Below are 19969 nucleotides of genomic sequence, written 5' to 3'. Positions count from 1 at the left end.
AGGGGGTGTGTCTAATATTAACAGTCACAGGAGATCACGTGGACACAGGGGGTGTGTCTAACACTAACAGTCACAGGAGGTCACGTGGACACAGGGTGTGTGTCTAATACTAACAGTCACAGGAGGTCACGTGGACACAGGGTGTGTGTCTAATACTAATATTCAAAGTTGGTTACGTGGACACAGGGGGTGTGTCTAATACTAACAGTCACAGGAGGTCACGTGGGCACAGGGGGTGTCTAATACTAATATTCACAGGAGGTCATGTGGACACAGGGTGTGTGTCTAACACTAATATTCAAAGGAGGTCACATGGACACAGGGGGTGTGTCTAATACTAACAGCCACAGGAGGTCACGTGGGCACAGGGGGTGTCTAATACTAATATTCACAGGAGGTCACGTGGACACAGGGGGTGTGTCTAACACTAACAGTCACAGGAGGTCACGTGGGCACAGGGGGTGTCTAATACTAATATTCACAGGAGGTCACGTGGACACAGGGGGTGTGTCTAATACTAACAGTCACAGGAGGTCACATGGGCACAGGGGGTGTCTAATACTAATATTCACAGGAGGTCACGTGAACACAGGGGGTGTGTCTAATACTAACAGTCACAGGAGGTCACGTGGGCACAGGGGGTGTCTAATACTAACAGTCACAGGAGGTCACGTGGACACAGGGGGTTTGCCTAATACTAACAGTCAAAGGAGGTCACGTGGACACAGGGGGTGTGTCTAATACTAACAGTCACAGGAGGTCACGTGGACACAGGGGGTGTGTCTAATACTAACAGTCACAGGAGGTCACGTGGACACAGGGGGTGTGTCTAATACTAACATTCACAGGAGGTCATGTGGGCACAGGGGGTGTGTCTCATATTAACATACACTGGAGGTCACGTGGACACAGGGGGGTGTCTAATACTTACAGTCACAGGAGGTCACATGGACACAGGGGGTGTGTCTAATACTAACAGTCACAGGAGGTCACGTGGACACAGGGGGTGTCTTTAATACTAACCGTCACAGGAGGTCACGTGGACACAGGGGGCGTGTCTAATACTAATATTCATAGGAGGTAACGTGGACACAGGGGGGTGTCTAATACTAACAGTCATAGGAGGTCATGTAAACACAGGGGGTGTGTCTAATACTAACAGTCACAGGAGGTCACGTGGATACAGGGGGTGTGTCTAATACTAACAGTCACAGGAGGTCACGTGGACACAGGGTGTGTGCCTAATACTAACAGTCACAGGACGTCACGTGGACATAGAGGGCGTGTCTAATACTAATATTCATAAGAGGTAACGTGGACACAGGGGGTGTGTCTAATAATAACAGTCACAGGAGGTCACGTGGACACAGGGGTGTCTCTAATACTAACAGTCACAGGAGGTCACGTGGACACAGGGTGTGTCTAATACTAACATTCACTGAAGGTCACGTGGACACAGGGTGTGTGCCTAATACTAACAGTCACAGGACGTCACGTGGACACAGGGGGCATGTCTAATACTAATATTCATATGAGGTAACGTGGACACAGGGGGGTGTCTAATACTAACAGTCACAGGAGGTCACATGGACACAGGGGGTGTGTCTAATACTAACAGTCATAGGAGGTCACGTGGACAGGGGTTGTGTCTAATACTAACAGTCACAGGAGGTCACGTGGACACAGGGGGTGTGCCTAATACTAACAGCCACAGGAGGTCACGTGGATACAGGGGGTGTGCCTAATACTAACAGCCACAGGAGGTCACGTGGACACAGGGGGGTGTCTAATACTTACAGTCGCAGGAGGTTACGTGGACACAGGGGGTGTGCCTAATACTAACAGTCACAGGAGGTCACGTGGACACAGGGGGTGTGTCTAATACTAATATTCAAAGGACGTCACGTGGATACAGGGTGTGTGTCTAATACTAACAGTCACAGGAGGTCACGTGGACACAGGGGTGTCTCTAATACTAAAAGTCACAGGAGGTCACATGGACACAGGGTGTGTCTAATACTAACATTCACTGAAGGTCACGTGGACACAGGGTGTGTGCCTAATACTAACAGTCACAGGACGTCACGTGGACACAGAGGGTGTGCCTAATACTAACAGTCACAGGAGGTCACGTGGACACAGGGGGTGTGTCTAATACTAATATTCAAAGGAGGTCACGTGGACACAGGGGGTGTGTCTAACACTAACAGTCACAGGAGGTCAAGTGGACACAGGGGGTGTGTCTAATACTAACAGTCATAGGAGGTCACATGAGCACAGGGTGTGTGTCTAATACTAACATTCACAGGAGGTCATGTGGGCACAGGGGGTGTGTCTAATATTAACATACACTGGAGGTCACGTGGACACAGGGGGTGTGTCTAATACTTACAGTCACAGGAGGTCACATGGACACAGGGGGTGTGTCTAATATTAACAGTCACAGGAGATCACGTGGACACAGGGGGTGTGTCTAACACTAACAGTCACAGGAGGTCACGTGGACACAGGGTGTGTGTCTAATACTAATATTCAAAGTTGGTTACGTGGACACAGGGGGTGTGTCTAATACTAACAGTCACAGGAGGTCACGTGGGCACAGGGGGTGTCTAATACTAATATTCACAGGAGGTCATGTGGACACAGGGTGTGTGTCTAATACTAATATTCAAAGGAGGTCACATGGACACAGGGGGTGTGTCTAATACTAACAGCCACAGGAGGTCACGTGGGCACAGGGGGTGTCTAATACTAATATTCACAGGAGGTCACGTGGACACAGGGGGTGTGTCTAACAATAACAGTCATAGGAGGTCATGTAAACACAGGGGGTGTGTCTAATACTAACAGTCACAGGAGGTCACGTGGATACAGGGGGTGTGTCTAATACTAACACAGGAGGTCACGTGGACACAGGGGGGGTGTCTAATACTTACAGTCACAGGAGGTCACGTGGACACAGGGGGTGTGCCTAATACTAACAGTCACAGGAGGTCACACAGGGGGTGTGTCTAATACTAACAGTCACAGGAGGTCACGTGGACACAGGGGGTGTGTCTAATACTAACAGTCACAGGAGGTCACGTGGACACAGGGGGTGTGTCTAATACTAACATTCACAGGAGGTCATGTGGGCACAGGGGGTGTGTCTAATATTAACATACACTGGAGGTCACGTGGACACAGGGGGGTGTCTAATACTTACAGTCACAGGAGGTCACATGGACACAGGGGGTGTGTCTAATACTAACAGTCACAGGAGGTCACGTGGACACAGGGGGTGTCTCTAATACTAACCGTCACAGGAGGTCACGTGGACACAGGGGGCGTGTCTAATACTAATATTCATAGGAGGTAACGTGGACACAGGGGGGTGTCTAATACTAACAGTCATAGGAGGTCATGTAAACACAGGGGGTGTGTCTAATACTAACAGTCACAGGAGGTCACGTGGATACAGGGGGTGTGTCTAATACTAACAGTCACAGGAGGTCACGTGGACACAGGGGGTGTGCCTAATACTAACAGCCACAGGAGGTCACGTGGATACAGGGAGTGTGCCTAATACTACCAGTCACAGGAGGTCACGTGGACACAGGGGGGGTGTCTAATACTTACAGTCACAGGAGGTCACGTGGACACAGGGGGTGTGCCTAATACTAACAGTCACAGGAGGTCACGTGGACACAGGGGGTGTGTCTAATACTAATATTCAAAGGACGTCACGTGGATACAGGGTGTGTGTCTAATACTAACAGTCACAGGAGGTCAAGTGGACACAGGGGGTGTGTCTAATACTAACAGTCATAGGAGGTCACATGAGCACAGGGTGTGTGTCTAATACTAACATTCACAGGAGGTCATGTGGGCACAGGGGGTGTGTCTAATATTAACATACACTGGAGGTCACGTGGACACAGGGGGTGTGTCTAATACTTACAGTCACAGGAGGTCACATGGACACAGGGGGTGTGTCTAATATTAACAGTCACAGGAGATCACGTGGACACAGGGGGTGTGTCTAACACTAACAGTCACAGGAGGTCACGTGGACACAGGGTGTGTGTCTAATACTAATATTCAAAGTTGGTTATGTGGACACAGGGGGTGTGTCTAATACTAACAGTCACAGGAGGTCACGTGGGCACAGGGGGTGTCTAATACTAATATTCACAGGAGGTCATGTGGACACAGGGTGTGTGTCTAATACTAATATTCAAAGGAGGTCACATGGACACAGGGGGTGTGTCTAATACTAACAGCCACAGGAGGTCACGTGGGCACAGGGGGTGTCTAATACTAATATTCACAGGAGGTCACGTGGACACAGGGGGTGTGTCTAACACTAACAGTCATAGGAGGTCATGTAAACACAGGGGGTGTGTCTAATACTAACAGTCACAGGAGGTCACGTGGATACAGGGGGTGTGTCTAATACTAACACAGGAGGTCACGTGGACACAGGGGGGGTGTCTAATACTTACAGTCACAGGAGGTCACGTGGACACAGGGGGTGTGCCTAATACTAACAGTCACAGGAGGTCATGTGGGCACAGGGGGTGTGTCTAATATTAACATACACTGGAGGTCACGTGGACACAGGGGGTGTGTCTAATACTTACAGTCACAGGAGGTCACATGGACACAGGGGGTGTGTCTAATACTAACAGTCACAGGAGGTCACGTGGACACAGGGGGTGTCTCTAATACTAACCGTCACAGGAGGTCACGTGGACACAGGGGGCGTGTCTAATACTAATATTCATAGGAGGTAACGTGGACACAGGGGGGTGTCTAATACTAACAGTCATAGGAGGTCATGTAAACACAGGGGGTGTGTCTAATACTAACAGTCACAGGAGGTCACGTGGATACAGGGGGTGTGTCTAATACTAACAGTCACAGGAGGTCACGTGGACACAGGGGGTGTGCCTAATACTAACAGCCACAGGAGGTCACGTGGATACAGGGGGTGTGCCTAATACTAACAGTCACAGGAGGTCACGTGGACACAGGGGGGTGTCTAATACTTACAGTCACAGGAGGTCACGTGGACACAGGGGGTGTGCCTAATACTAACAGTCACAGGAGGTCACGTGGACACAGGGGGTGTGTCTAATACTAATATTCAAAGGACGTCACGTGGATACAGGGTGTGTGTCTAATACTAACAGTCACAGGAGGTCACGTGGACACAGGGGTGTCTCTAATACTAACAGTCACAGGAGGTCACGTGGACACAGGGTGTGTCTAATACTAACATTCACTGAAGGTCACGTGGACACAGGGTGTGTGCCTAATACTAACAGTCACAGGACGTCACGTGGACACAGAGGGTGTGCCTAATACTAACAGTCACAGGAGGTCACGTGGACACAGGGGGTGTATCTAATACTAACATCCACAGGAGGTCACGTGCATACAGGGGGTGTGCCTAACACTAACAGCCACAGGAGGTCACGTGGACACAGGGGGGTGTCTAATACTTACAGTCACAGGAGGTTACGTGGACACAGGGGGTGTGTCTAATACTAACAGTCACAGGAGGTCACGTGGACACAGGGGGTGTATCTAATACTAACAGTCACAGGAGGTTACGTGGACACAGGGGGTGTGCCTAACACTAACAGTCACAGGAGGTCACGTGGACACAGGGTGTGTCTAATACTAACATTCACTGAAGGTCACGTGGACACAGGGTGTGTGCCCAATACTAACAGTCACAGGACGTCACGTGGACACAGAGGGTGTGCCTAATACTAACAGTCACAGGAGGTCACGTGGACACAGGGGGTGTATCTAATACTAACAGCCACAGGAGGTCACGTGCATACAGGGGGTGTGCCTAACACTAACAGCCACAGGAGGTCACGTGGACACAGGGGGTGTCTAATACTTACAGTCACAGGAGGTTACGTGGACACAGGGGGTGTGTCTAATACTAACAGTCACAGGAGGTCACGTGGACACAGGGGGTGTATCTAATACTAACAGTCACAGGAGGTTACGTGGACACAGGGGGTGTGCCTAACACTAACAGTCACAGGAGGTCACGTGGACACAGGGGGTGTGTCTAATACTAACAGCCACAGGAGGTCACGTGGACACAGGGGGGTGTCTAATACGTACAGTCACAGGAGGTTACGTGGACACAGGGGGTGTGTCTAATACTAACAGTCACAGGAGGTCACGTGGACACAGGGGGTGTATCTAATACTAACAGTCACAGGAGGTTACGTGGACACAGGGGGTGTGCCTAACACTAACAGTCACAGGAGGTCACGTGGACACAGGGTGTGTCTAATACTAACATTCACTGAAGGTCACGTGGACACAGGGTGTGTGCCTAATACTAACAGTCACAGGACGTCACGTGGACACAGAGGGTGTGCCTAATACTAACAGTCACAGGAGGTCACGTAGACACAGGGGGTGTATCTAATACTAACAGCCACAGGAGGTCACGTGCATACAGGGGGTGTGCCTAACACTAACAGCCACAGGAGGTCACGTGGACACAGGGGGTGTCTAATACTAACATTCACTGAAGGTCACGTGGACACAGGGTGTGTGCCTAATACTAACAGTCACAGGACGTCACGTGGACACAGAGGGTGTGCCTAATACTAACAGTCACAGGAGGTCACGTGGACACAGGGGGTGTATCTAATACTAACAGCCACAGGAGGTCACGTGCATACAGGGGGTGTGCCTAACACTAACAGCCACAGGAGGTCACGTGGACACAGGGGGTGTCTAATACTTACAGTCACAGGAGGTTACGTGGACACAGGGGGTGTGTCTAATACTAACAGTCACAGGAGGTCACGTGGACACAGGGGGTGTATCTAATACTAACAGTCACAGGAGGTTACGTGGACACAGGGGGTGTGCCTAACACTAACAGTCACAGGAGGTCACGTGGACACAGGGGGTGTGTCTAATACTAACAGTCACAGGAGGTCATGTGGACACAGGGGGTGTATCTAATACTAACAGTCACAGGAGGTCACGTGGACACAGGGGGTGTATCTAATACTAACAGTCACAGGAGGTCACGTGGACACAGGGGGTGTGTCTAATACTAACAGTCACAGGAGGTCACGTGGACACAGGGGGTGTGTCTAATACTAACAGTCACAGGAGGTCACGTGGACACAGAGGGTGTGTCTAATACTAACAGTCACAGGAGGTCACGTGGACACAGGGGGTGTGTCTAATACTAACAGTCACAGGAGGTCACGTGGACACAGGGGGTGTGTCTAATACTAATATTCAAAGGACGTCACGTGGATACAGGGTGTGTGTCTAATACTAACAGTCACAGGAGGTCACGTGGACACAGGGGTGTCTCTAATACTAACAGTCACAGGAGGTCACGTGGACACAGGGTGTGTCTAATACTAACATTCACTGAAGGTCACGTGGACACAGGGTGTGTGCCTAATACTAACAGTCACAGGACGTCACGTGGACACAGAGGGTGTGCCTAATACTAACAGTCACAGGAGGTCACGTGGACACAGGGGGTGTATCTAATACTAACATCCACAGGAGGTCACGTGCATACAGGGGGTGTGCCTAACACTAACAGCCACAGGAGGTCACGTGGACACAGGGGGGTGTCTAATACTTACAGTCACAGGAGGTTACGTGGACACAGGGGGTGTGTCTAATACTAACAGTCACAGGAGGTCACGTGGACACAGGGGGTGTATCTAATACTAACAGTCACAGGAGGTTACGTGGACACAGGGGGTGTGCCTAACACTAACAGTCACAGGAGGTCACGTGGACACAGGGTGTGTCTAATACTAACATTCACTGAAGGTCACGTGGACACAGGGTGTGTGCCTAATACTAACAGTCACAGGACGTCACGTGGACACAGAGGGTGTGCCTAATACTAACAGTCACAGGAGGTCACGTGGACACAGGGGGTGTATCTAATACTAACAGCCACAGGAGGTCACGTGCATACAGGGGGTGTGCCTAACACTAACAGCCACAGGAGGTCACGTGGACACAGGGGTGTCTAATACTTACAGTCACAGGAGGTTACGTGGACACAGGGGGTGTGTCTAATACTAACAGTCACAGGAGGTCACGTGGACACAGGGGGTGTATCTAATACTAACAGTCACAGGAGGTTACGTGGACACAGGGGGTGTGCCTAACACTAACAGTCACAGGAGGTCACGTGGACACAGGGGGTGTGTCTAATACTAACAGCCACAGGAGGTCACGTGGACACAGGGGGGTGTCTAATACTTACAGTCACAGGAGGTTACGTGGACACAGGGGGTGTGTCTAATACTAACAGTCACAGGAGGTCACGTGGACACAGGGGGTGTATCTAATACTAACAGTCACAGGAGGTTACGTGGACACAGGGGGTGTGCCTAACACTAACAGTCACAGGAGGTCACGTGGACACAGGGTGTGTCTAATACTAACATTCACTGAAGGTCACGTGGACACAGGGTGTGTGCCTAATACTAACAGTCACAGGACGTCACGTGGACACAGAGGGTGTGCCTAATACTAACAGTCACAGGAGGTCACGTGGACACAGGGGGTGTATCTAATACTAACAGCCACAGGAGGTCACGTGCATACAGGGGGTGTGCCTAACACTAACAGCCACAGGAGGTCACGTGGACACAGGGGGTGTCTAATACTTACAGTCACAGGAGGTTACGTGGACACAGGGGGTGTGTCTAATACTAACAGTCACTGGAGGTCACGTGGACACAGGGGGTGTATCTAATACTAACAGTCACAGGAGGTTACGTGGACACAGGGGGTGTGCCTAACACTAACAGTCACAGGAGGTCACGTGGACACAGGGGGTGTGTCTAATACTAACAGTCACAGGAGGTCATGTGGACACAGGGGGTGTATCTAATACTAACAGTCACAGGAGGTCACGTGGACACAGGGGGTGTGTCTAATACTAACAGTCACAGGAGGTCACGTGGACACAGAGGGTGTGTCTAATACTAACAGTCACAGGAGGTCACGTGGACACAGGGGGTGTGTCTAATACTAACAGTCACAGGAGGTCACGTGGACACAGGGGGTGTGTCTAATACTAACAGTCACAGGAGGTCACGTGGACACAGGGGGGTGTCTAATACTAACAGTCACAGGACATCACGTGGACACAGGGGGCGTGTCTAATACTAATATTCATAGGAGGTAACGTGGACACAGGGGGTGTGTCTAATACTAACAGTCACAGGAGGTCACATGGACACAGGGGGTGTGTCTAATACTAATATTCATAGGAGGTAACGTGGACACAGGGGGTGTGTCTAATACTAACAGTCACAGGAGGTCACGTGGACACAGGGTGTGTGTCTAATACTAACAGTCACAGGAGATCACGTGGACACAGGGGGCGTGTCTAATACTAATATTCATAGGAGGTAACGTGGACACAGGGGGTGTGTCTAATACTAACAGTCACAGGACATCACGTGGACACAGGGGGCGTGTCTAATACTAATATTCATAGGAGGTAACGTGGACACAGGGGGTGTGTCTAATACTAACAGTCACAGGAGGTCACATGGACACAGGGGGTGTGTCTAATTCTAATATTCATAGGAGGTAACGTGGACACAGGGGGTGTGTCTAATACTAACAGTCACAGGAGGTCACGTGGACACAGGGTGTGTGTCTAATACTAACAGTCACAGGAGATCACGTGGACACAGGGGGCGTGTCTAATACTAATATTCATAGGAGGTAACGTGGACACAGGGGGTGTGTCTAATACTAACAGTCACAGGACATCACGTGGACACAGGGGGCGTGTCTAATACTAATATTCATAGGAGGTAACGTGGACACAGGGGGTGTGTCTAATACTAACAGTCACAGGACATCACGTGGACACAGGGGGTGTGTCTAATACTAATATTCATAGGAGGTAACGTGGACACAGGGGGTGTGTCTAATACTAACAGTCACAGGAGGTCACGTGGACACAGGGTGTGTGTCTAATACTAACAGTCACAGGACGTCACGTGGACACAGAGGGCGTGTCTAATACTAATATTCATAGGAGGTAACGTGGACACAGGGGGTGTGTCTAATAATAACAGTCACAGGAGGTCACGTGGACACAGGGGTGTCTCTAATACTAACAGTCACAGGAGGTCACGTGGACACAGGGTGTGTCTAATACTAACATTCACTGAAGGTCACGTGGACACAGGGTGTGTGCCTAATACTAACAGTCACAGGACGTCACGTGGACACAGGGGGCATGTCTAATACTAATATTCATAGGAGGTAACGTGGACACAGGGGGGTGTCTAATACTAACAGTCACAGGAGGTCACATGGACACAGGGGGTGTGTCTAATACTAACAGTCATAGGAGGTCACGTGGACAGGGGTTGTGTCTAATACTAACAGTCACAGGAGGTCACGTGGACACAGGGGGTGTGCCTAATACTAACAGCCACAGGAGGTCACGTGGATACAGGGGGTGTGCCTAATACTAACAGCCACAGGAGGTCACGTGGACACAGGGGGGTGTCTAATACTTACAGTCGCAGGAGGTTACGTGGACACAGGGGGTGTGCCTAATACTAACAGTCACAGGAGGTCACGTGGACACAGGGGGTGTGTCTAATACTAATATTCAAAGGACGTCACGTGGATACAGGGTGTGTGTCTAATACTAACAGTCACAGGAGGTCACGTGGACACAGGGGTGTCTCTAATACTAAAAGTCACAGGAGGTCACATGGACACAGGGTGTGTCTAATACTAACATTCACTGAAGGTCACGTGGACACAGGGTGTGTGCCTAATACTAACAGTCACAGGACGTCACGTGGACACAGAGGGTGTGCCTAATACTAACAGTCACAGGAGGTCACGTGGACACAGGGGGTGTGTCTAATACTAATATTCAAAGGAGGTCACGTGGACACAGGGGGTGTGTCTAACACTAACAGTCACAGGAGGTCAAGTGGACACAGGGGGTGTGTCTAATACTAACAGTCATAGGAGGTCACATGAGCACAGGGTGTGTGTCTAATACTAACATTCACAGGAGGTCATGTGGGCACAGGGGGTGTGTCTAATATTAACATACACTGGAGGTCACGTGGACACAGGGGGTGTGTCTAATACTTACAGTCACAGGAGGTCACATGGACACAGGGGGTGTGTCTAATATTAACAGTCACAGGAGATCACGTGGACACAGGGGGTGTGTCTAACACTAACAGTCACAGGAGGTCACGTGGACACAGGGTGTGTGTCTAATACTAACAGTCACAGGAGGTCACGTGGACACAGGGTGTGTGTCTAATACTAATATTCAAAGTTGGTTACGTGGACACAGGGGGTGTGTCTAATACTAACAGTCACAGGAGGTCACGTGGGCACAGGGGGTGTCTAATACTAATATTCAAAGGAGGTCACATGGACACAGGGGGTGTGTCTAATACTAACAGCCACAGGAGGTCACGTGGGCACAGGGGGTGTCTAATACTAATATTCACAGGAGGTCACGTGGACACAGGGGGTGTGTCTAACACTAACAGTCACAGGAGGTCACGTGGGCACAGGGGGTGTCTAATACTAATATTCACAGGAGGTCACGTGGACACAGGGGGTGTGTCTAATACTAACAGTCACAGGAGGTCACATGGGCACAGGGGGTGTCTAATACTAATATTCACAGGAGGTCACGTGAACACAGGGGGTGTGTCTAATACTAACAGTCACAGGAGGTCACGTGGGCACAGGGGGTGTCTAATACTAACAGTCACAGGAGGTCACGTGGACACAGGGGGTTTGCCTAATACTAACAGTCAAAGGAGGTCACGTGGACACAGGGGGTGTGTCTAATACTAACAGTCACAGGAGGTCACGTGGACACAGGGGGTGTGTCTAATACTAACAGTCACAGGAGGTCACGTGGACACAGGGGGTGTGTCTAATACTAACATTCACAGGAGGTCATGTGGGCACAGGGGGTGTGTCTAATATTAACATACACTGGAGGTCACGTGGACACAGGGGGGTGTCTAATACTTACAGTCACAGGAGGTCACATGGACACAGGGGGTGTGTCTAATACTAACAGTCACAGGAGGTCACGTGGACACAGGGGGTGTCTCTAATACTAACCGTCACAGGAGGTCACGTGGACACAGGGGGCGTGTCTAATACTAATATTCATAGGAGGTAACGTGGACACAGGGGGGTGTCTAATACTAACAGTCATAGGAGGTCATGTAAACACAGGGGGTGTGTCTAATACTAACAGTCACAGGAGGTCACGTGGATACAGGGGGTGTGTCTAATACTAACAGTCACAGGAGGTCACGTGGACACAGGGGGTGTGCCTAATACTAACAGCCACAGGAGGTCACGTGGATACAGGGGGTGTGCCTAATACTAACAGTCACAGGAGGTCACGTGGACACAGGGGGGGTGTCTAATACTTACAGTCACAGGAGGTCACGTGGACACAGGGGGTGTGCCTAATACTAACAGTCACAGGAGGTCACGTGGACACAGGGGGTGTGTCTAATACTAATATTCAAAGGACGTCACGTGGATACAGGGTGTGTGTCTAATACTAACAGTCACAGGAGGTCACGTGGACACAGGGGTGTCTCTAATACTAACAGTCACAGGAGGTCACGTGGACACAGGGGGTGTCTAATACTAACATTCACTGAAGGTCACGTGGACACAGGGTGTGTGCCTAATACTAACAGTCACAGGAGGTCACGTGGACACAGGGGGTGTATCTAATACTAACAGCCACAGGAGGTCACGTGCATACAGGGGGTGTGCCTAACACTAACAGCCACAGGAGGTCACGTGGACACAGGGGGGTGTCTAATACTTACAGTCACAGGAGGTTACGTGGACACAGGGGGTGTGTCTAATACTAACAGTCACAGGAGGTCACGTGGACACAGGGGGTGTATCTAATACTAACAGTCACAGGAGGTTACGTGGACACAGGGGGTGTGCCTAACACTAACAGTCACAGGAGGTCACGTGGACACAGGGTGTGTCTAATACTAACATTCACTGAAGGTCACGTGGACACAGGGTGTGTGCCTAATACTAACAGTCACAGGACGTCACGTGGACACAGAGGGTGTGCCTAATACTAACAGTCACAGGAGGTCACGTGGACACAGGGGGTGTATCTAATACTAACAGCCACAGGAGGTCACGTGCATACAGGGGGTGTGCCTAACACTAACAGCCACAGGAGGTCACGTGGACACAGGGGGTGTCTAATACTTACAGTCACAGGAGGTTACGTGGACACAGGGGGTGTTTCTAATACTAACAGTCACAGGAGGTCACGTGGACACAGGGGGTGTATCTAATACTAACAGTCACAGGAGGTTACGTGGACACAGGGGGTGTGCCTAACACTAACAGTCACAGGAGGTCACGTGGACACAGGGTGTGTCTAATACTAACATTCACTGAAGGTCACGTGGACACAGGGTGTGTGCCTAATACTAACAGTCACAGGACGTCACGTGGACACAGAGGGTGTGCCTAATACTAACAGTCACAGGAGGTCACGTGGACACAGGGGGTGTATCTAATACTAACAGCCACAGGAGGTCACGTGCATACAGGGGGTGTGCCTAACACTAACAGCCACAGGAGGTCACGTGGACACAGGGGGTGTCTAATACTTACAGTCACAGGAGGTTACGTGGACACAGGGGGTGTTTCTAATACTAACAGTCACAGGAGGTCACGTGGACACAGGGGGTGTATCTAATACTAACAGTCACAGGAGGTTACGTGGACACAGGGGGTGTGCCTAACACTAACAGTCACAGGAGGTCACGTGGACACAGGGGGTGTGTCTAATACTAACAGTCACAGGAGGTCATGTGGACACAGGGGGTGTATCTAATACTAACAGTCACAGGAGGTTACGTGGACACAGGGGGTGTCTAATACTAACAGTCACAGGAGGTCACGTGGACACAGGGGGTGTATCTAATACTAACAGTCACAGGAGGTCACGTGGACACAGGGGGTGTGTCTAATACTAACAGTCACAGGAGGTCACGTGGACACAGGGGGTGTGTCTAATACTAACAGTCACAGGAGGTCACGTGGACACAGAGGGTGTGTCTAATACTAACAGTCACAGGAGGTCACGTGGACACAGGGGGTGTGTCTAATACTAACAGTCACAGGAGGTCACGTGGACATGTCCAAGCCAAAAGTTCAATCCAGTAATCCAGCACAGAGGAGCTAAGTCCAGGAGCATCACTAAAGTACAAACTAATAGCAGGCACCTGGGGTGGCAGGAGCAGAGTTTACATATCCCCCCTCCTCCTCTGCTGCTGATTGGACCAGCATAGGAAACCGCAGAAGCTTCATATGTTGTCACTGTAACCTTATAGGGGTTGTCCAGGAAATACAGTTTCCCATAAGGAGACCAGGGAAGGTCAAAAATAAATAAAAAAATCAGCGGCCAAAGGAAAGTAGATGGGATGTCAGAGGTGACACGTGTGTGTTCCTTTCCTTTGACCATTTAGGCTGCTCTTGGGCCTCAGAAGACATGTGAGGAGAGGATGTCCGCCAGAAGAAGCCACAGGACACCATAGGCCAAACAGCTGCAGGGGACACCAGAGTGCCGGGACAGGTGAGTATGCTTTTCAGGGTTCTTTCATCTTCTTCATCCTCCTTGCAGAACTTTATTTCCTGGCCAACCCCTTTAAGAGAGATTCCTATGTACTGCCCATAACTGGTGACCTCTTACCGGTGTCCATAGGTGTTAAAATACCTGGAGACTTCTCTTCTTAAGATGTCCAACAAGCTTCCGAATAGGTCACTCTCCAAGGTGCCCCGGCTCCTACACGCTGATCTACAAACTAACGCACCGGGGCACTTATATAGGAAACCATCTCCATCTTGGGTAACTTGGGCAATGTCTGACACCGACAGGTCTCACAATATGGGAGCAACAAACTACAAGACATAAGCGCAACTTGGGTTCACCTCTAAGGAATCAGCATGTGGTCCTGCTACCAGAGACTACACTGACCACAAGACAGGCCATGTATATCTGACCTGATAGGCAGCCCCCGCACAGATCAGCTATGCAGGGCCACGTCTGATGCCAGGACTGTGCACTGTAGGGAGGCAAATGGCTCCAAGCCAACTGCGACCAATGGAACCTGAGCCGCATCATGGCCGGAGCTATCTGTCTCCATTTCTGGATCTGTGCCATGAATAGTATCGGCAGTAGCAATGAACAGCTGATTCGTCTTGGGGCCACCTGTCTTCCCCCCCACCGATCAGATATTGGAGATTAATGGGATATGTATTACTACGCCCTTCAAGCAACCAAGATCCAACCATCTAACTCTAACCATACTGAGCCCTCACCGACCACAGCGTCCAGCCACCAACCTCAGCAATGACGTCACTATGGACAGACGTGGCAGCCCTGGTCACCAGAGGTGATGTCGTAACACACACACATAGTAATGGTCACTAAGCTCACGAGTGTAACTATAGGGGCTGTGGTGACCCTACTGGAGCTTCTGGCGCCAAAGGTCTCGCCGCTGCGTAGGAGAACACAAGTATTATGTGATAGCTCGGGGACCTTAATATTGGACCTGGGACCAGAAGCTTCAGTTTACACCTCAGACTAATCTGATATGGGGGTTGTCCCACAAGTAATATTACGGGATAGCATATAAACATGCTGATTGTCCTACTGATGGGATCACTCGAAGAGGCGCCCAAGACCCTGTACGACCATGGTTAGGGGGATATAGCTGAACTACAGTATTTCCATCAGACCCCCAGACATCGTATGGAGTAACACCTCAACATGGTGGCTCAAGTCCTTATGATTTTTGGGGAACCAGTGGTGGGTCTCCAATGGGGCTATCTACAGGAGTAAATATGAGCAATTGTATGGTTATAGGTAAACCAAATAGAAGACATCTAATACATCAGGCTTGGACATGGATGGTTTTCTTGGACTTTGACTCTTACCTTCGCCTACGTCTATGGATTTAGAAGTTACAGTTTGTGGGCTGAAGCTCTTGACCTGGCCATTGACCGGAGGTCCTCTCCCTCACTCTGCCTTTGATGGACATTGGATAGATGTATGACTATGTATATGATGTGTATATAGGAACATTGATGTGACCCATTAAACAATCAATGTCTCAGTAGAAGCCTCAATGTTCTCAAGGACCACAATAATATCTGAAACTACCAGAAGACAATCTCGTAGATGGGAACATAATTAGACTGTGACCAAAACATCCACGATCTCTAACATGGAACAGACACTGCAAGCATAAAGGGTTAGGAGATATCATCACACCAGCCATATAGAAGGCCACAGGTTGTCCTACCTTCAACATTAAAACTTCGGATTATGTTGGACACCGGCATAGACGTCCTATCATCCGCATACCGGTTATAGAGATCAATCATGTACTGAGGAAGCTTCGCTGTGGTCTTGTCTTGTAACAAGTCTCCTGTTAGGTTCAGATTCTCTTTCAAGTGCTCCTTCATTATTCCAGTCAAGGAGCTCAGAAGCTCTTGTGCCTCTTCTTCAGGATCCATCAGAAGGTCTTCTTTCCACTCTGGCAATGGTTTGTTGAGCGTAAACCTTGCTACGAGTATGACTAGAGAGCACAGTATTGGTAACCTGGTGTGCCACATCGTGCTTATGGTGGGATTTTTCTAAATTTGAGGAGCTACGTTAGGAGGACAACGTTAGGATCTGAAGGTTCCTTCACTTGCAGTAGATGGACTTGGCAGGAACAAGCCAGCCAGGGCTCTTCTTTGAGATATTTTTTGAGGCTTCTATCATGGCAGATATGAGGCGGACCAAAGCGTTCAGTGTCTCTTATCTGGATTGCAATGTATCCACGGACCTTATCACATGGAAGTCCTTCCTTAATGAAGATTCTATAAACATGTTGAGCTTGTGTGGCGCTCGAAGGGAGGCTGCTCATAGATTTTGTATGGAAGGGGCTTCTGCCTAATTAACCGCTCTTGACCAAATATCCGCATTCTTGATTTGTGAAATTTCCTGAAACTTTGTTTACTTAAGTAGGCATGGCGCGATCCATCATTTCTTCTTCTAGAAAGGTTTGTCTCCAGAAATAGATGTAAGAAGGCTTAACACTGTTCAGGCCGATCCATGGGACAGCGGGACCTTTTTATGTTTTACCTTTGGCTCTTTGGCTGAAGTTGACCAAAATGGATGATGTCAACTGAAACGTTGGCTGGGTCAAACTTCACAACATGTTTTTAGCTGACCTTGAATGTTGTCGTCGTCTGGTCCATGAATGATCTTTCTGTAGAACAACATCCTTCATCTGGTGTCATTGAGTATGTATGGATAGCTTAGTCGTTCAGTGATCGTTCGACCATCAACCAACTTCTCTTTGAGCTTCAGGTTTCAGAAATCTGAACACAACATCTCCTCAAGGTTTTATTGGGCGTCTTACATTCTACAACCATCCATCTTATAAAGCCAACTGATGGAAGAAGGTTCTGTGTCACACATCTTCCTCAACTTTTTGTGGGTTTTTAGGGAGGGGGTTCAGAGTATCATGGCCTTCATGATGGGCCTACAGCTATCTCTTGGACTGGGGACACTGTCTATACCTTGCACTAGGCTCCTCTTAGCTCTGGGATTTGGGGATACCTGTCCACTAAGGAGTAGGCCTCAGAAGGCAGCTAAATGATTGACGATCGGACCCCAACACAACATCGAGAAGGTCGGGCCTGGAGAAAAGAGATACTGGACAACCTCACTTGGCACCTAGATGTGGTTTTTGGTAATATCCTACCCAGTTTATTATATGGATATTAGACAGTCAAAGCAGCTCATCTCCTACCCTGGACCAGGACTGCAACGCATTCGTGGTCCAGGGTAGAAGATGAGCTGATTTGGAGGGTGAACCCCTTTAAGCAGATATCACTGGGCCATAACCTGGCCAAAATGAGACATATAGGCCCAATTTTGGTGACCCCACTCCTGAGACCCCCACTGATCACAACGATTGGGGTGTTCTGCTCCCCGGCTGTCAGAAACGGGATCCATTCATTTTAGTGGGACCTCCAGAGAGAGACGAGCACTGGACTGCAGCCATCTCCGGAGGTCCTATTGAAATTAATGGATATGGGGTCAAACCTTTCCGACAAAGACTCCCACTTGGTCCCAACAGTTGGACCACCACTGATCTGCAATGTGTCCCCTAGCCTGTGGATAGGGATTAGCAGCTTTGGTGTGAAAACCGACATGGGCCGATATGTAGACCGAGTTCCCGACCCAAACTCTGTTGTGTGAACTAGTCCTAACACTACCAATGTCCCGTCCTTGTGAACTGGGCAGCACGTGCGGTATCAGGGCCCAGGGCACCTTTATGTGTTCACCCTATGGCCAGGCCTGGTCATACATAGTGAGATCCTTCTAGAAGGAGGAGACAGAAGGAAGGAAAGGAATGTCAGAAGAACATGAGTATGTAAACAGCGAAAGTGAAATAATTCCCCATAAACTCAGACATATTCCTTATAAATGTCCTCACACCAGACGCTCTTCATGGACTGCACCCCATATCGTGACCCCTGACCCTGCCGATCCATGTAGGGGCCGAGAGGATCTGCCGCACACATAGAACATGGACAGTAAATTAGAGGAGGTTTTATTAGGCCACAAATACTTGAGCACTATGATGGAGGACACGGCCGAGACATCTGATATAGTCATCTAATAGATATCCCATACATATAATCATTCCGAACATAAATTACATCTTCAGGACACAAGACAAGACAACCTACAGGTCTACAGGTAATAATAGAGAAGTCCTTCAACGCTCCATCAACTTTACACCAGGACTGGACGCGTGACGTAGGCCCGTGTACTCTCAGTCCTTCACCGTCCTCGCTCCATCAACTTTACACCAGGACTGGACGCGTGACGTAGGCCCGTGTACTCTCAGTCCTTCACCGTCCTCGCTCCATCAACTTTACACCAGGACTGGACGCGTGACGTAGGCCCGTGTACTCTCAGTCCTTTAACGCTCCATCAACTTTACACCAGGACTGGACGCGTGACGTAGGCCCGTGTACTCTCAGTCCTTTAACGCTCCATCAACTTTACACCAGGACTGGACGCGTGACGTAGGCCCGTGTACTCTCAGTCCTTCAACGCTCCATCAACTTTACACCAGGACTGGACGCGTGACGTAGGCCCGTGTACTCTCAGTCCTTTAACGCTCCATCAACTTTACACCAGGACTGGACGCGTGACGTAGGCCCGTGTACTCTCAGTCCTTCACCGTCCTCGCTCCATCAACTTTACACCAGGACTGGACGCGTGACGTAGGCCCGTGTACTCTCAGTCCTTCACCGTCCTCGCTCCATCAACTTTACACCAGGACTGGACGCGTGACGTAGGCCCGTGTACTCTCAGTCCTTCAACTCATGTTCATGACCTTATGGGCGTCCACCCAATGGAGACGTCCGGTAGAGTATCAGTGTCTTATTTACATATACTTCACAACTGTTGGCAATTGGAATCCAGGAAGCAAAAATTTTCGGAAGACCGCGTCCCCTTCATCAAAGTTCTGCCCTCTGTCGGTTGAATGTTACACCCCTTGTTGTGATGAGGACGCCCAATGAGAGAGTCATGCCCATGTAACATACCATATGACCTAGTCCAGGAGCAAACCACCAGGACACGGGAATCCTCCGCTCTTATATACACTTTGGGGGCCACATAAGGCTCCTGGGCCTGGGAGTGACTGCAAAAAATATATACGCAATGTAAAAGTGGTCTTACTTTGCAAAAAATCTTAAGAAATACAGAATATAGAATCTTCATCCATGAAAAGTGCGATCAGAAAAAAAAACAAAAAAACGTACACGAAAATGATACTGACCAACAATAGATGAC

The 19969-nt window shown here is 49.5% G+C and overlaps 1 protein-coding gene across 1 annotated transcript in view; it reads right to left on the bottom strand.

The window, feature by feature from the left end:
* The window catches only part of GDF2 (growth differentiation factor 2), a 44650-nt gene extending 27931 nt beyond the window's left edge, over positions 1-16719 (bottom strand). Inside the window, exon 1 of the mRNA XM_075288198.1 lies at positions 16407-16719. Within this exon, the coding sequence (XP_075144299.1) occupies positions 16407-16719 (313 nt within the window). The remainder of the gene's footprint in view (positions 1-16406) is intronic.
* Positions 16720-19969: the final 3250 nt, after the last annotated feature.

The sequence above is a fragment of the Leptodactylus fuscus genome, chromosome 10, assembly GCF_031893055.1.
Source record: "Leptodactylus fuscus isolate aLepFus1 chromosome 10, aLepFus1.hap2, whole genome shotgun sequence".
Lineage (NCBI taxonomy): Eukaryota > Metazoa > Chordata > Amphibia > Anura > Leptodactylidae > Leptodactylus > Leptodactylus fuscus.
This window is presented reverse-complemented; position numbering and strand designations above follow the sequence as displayed.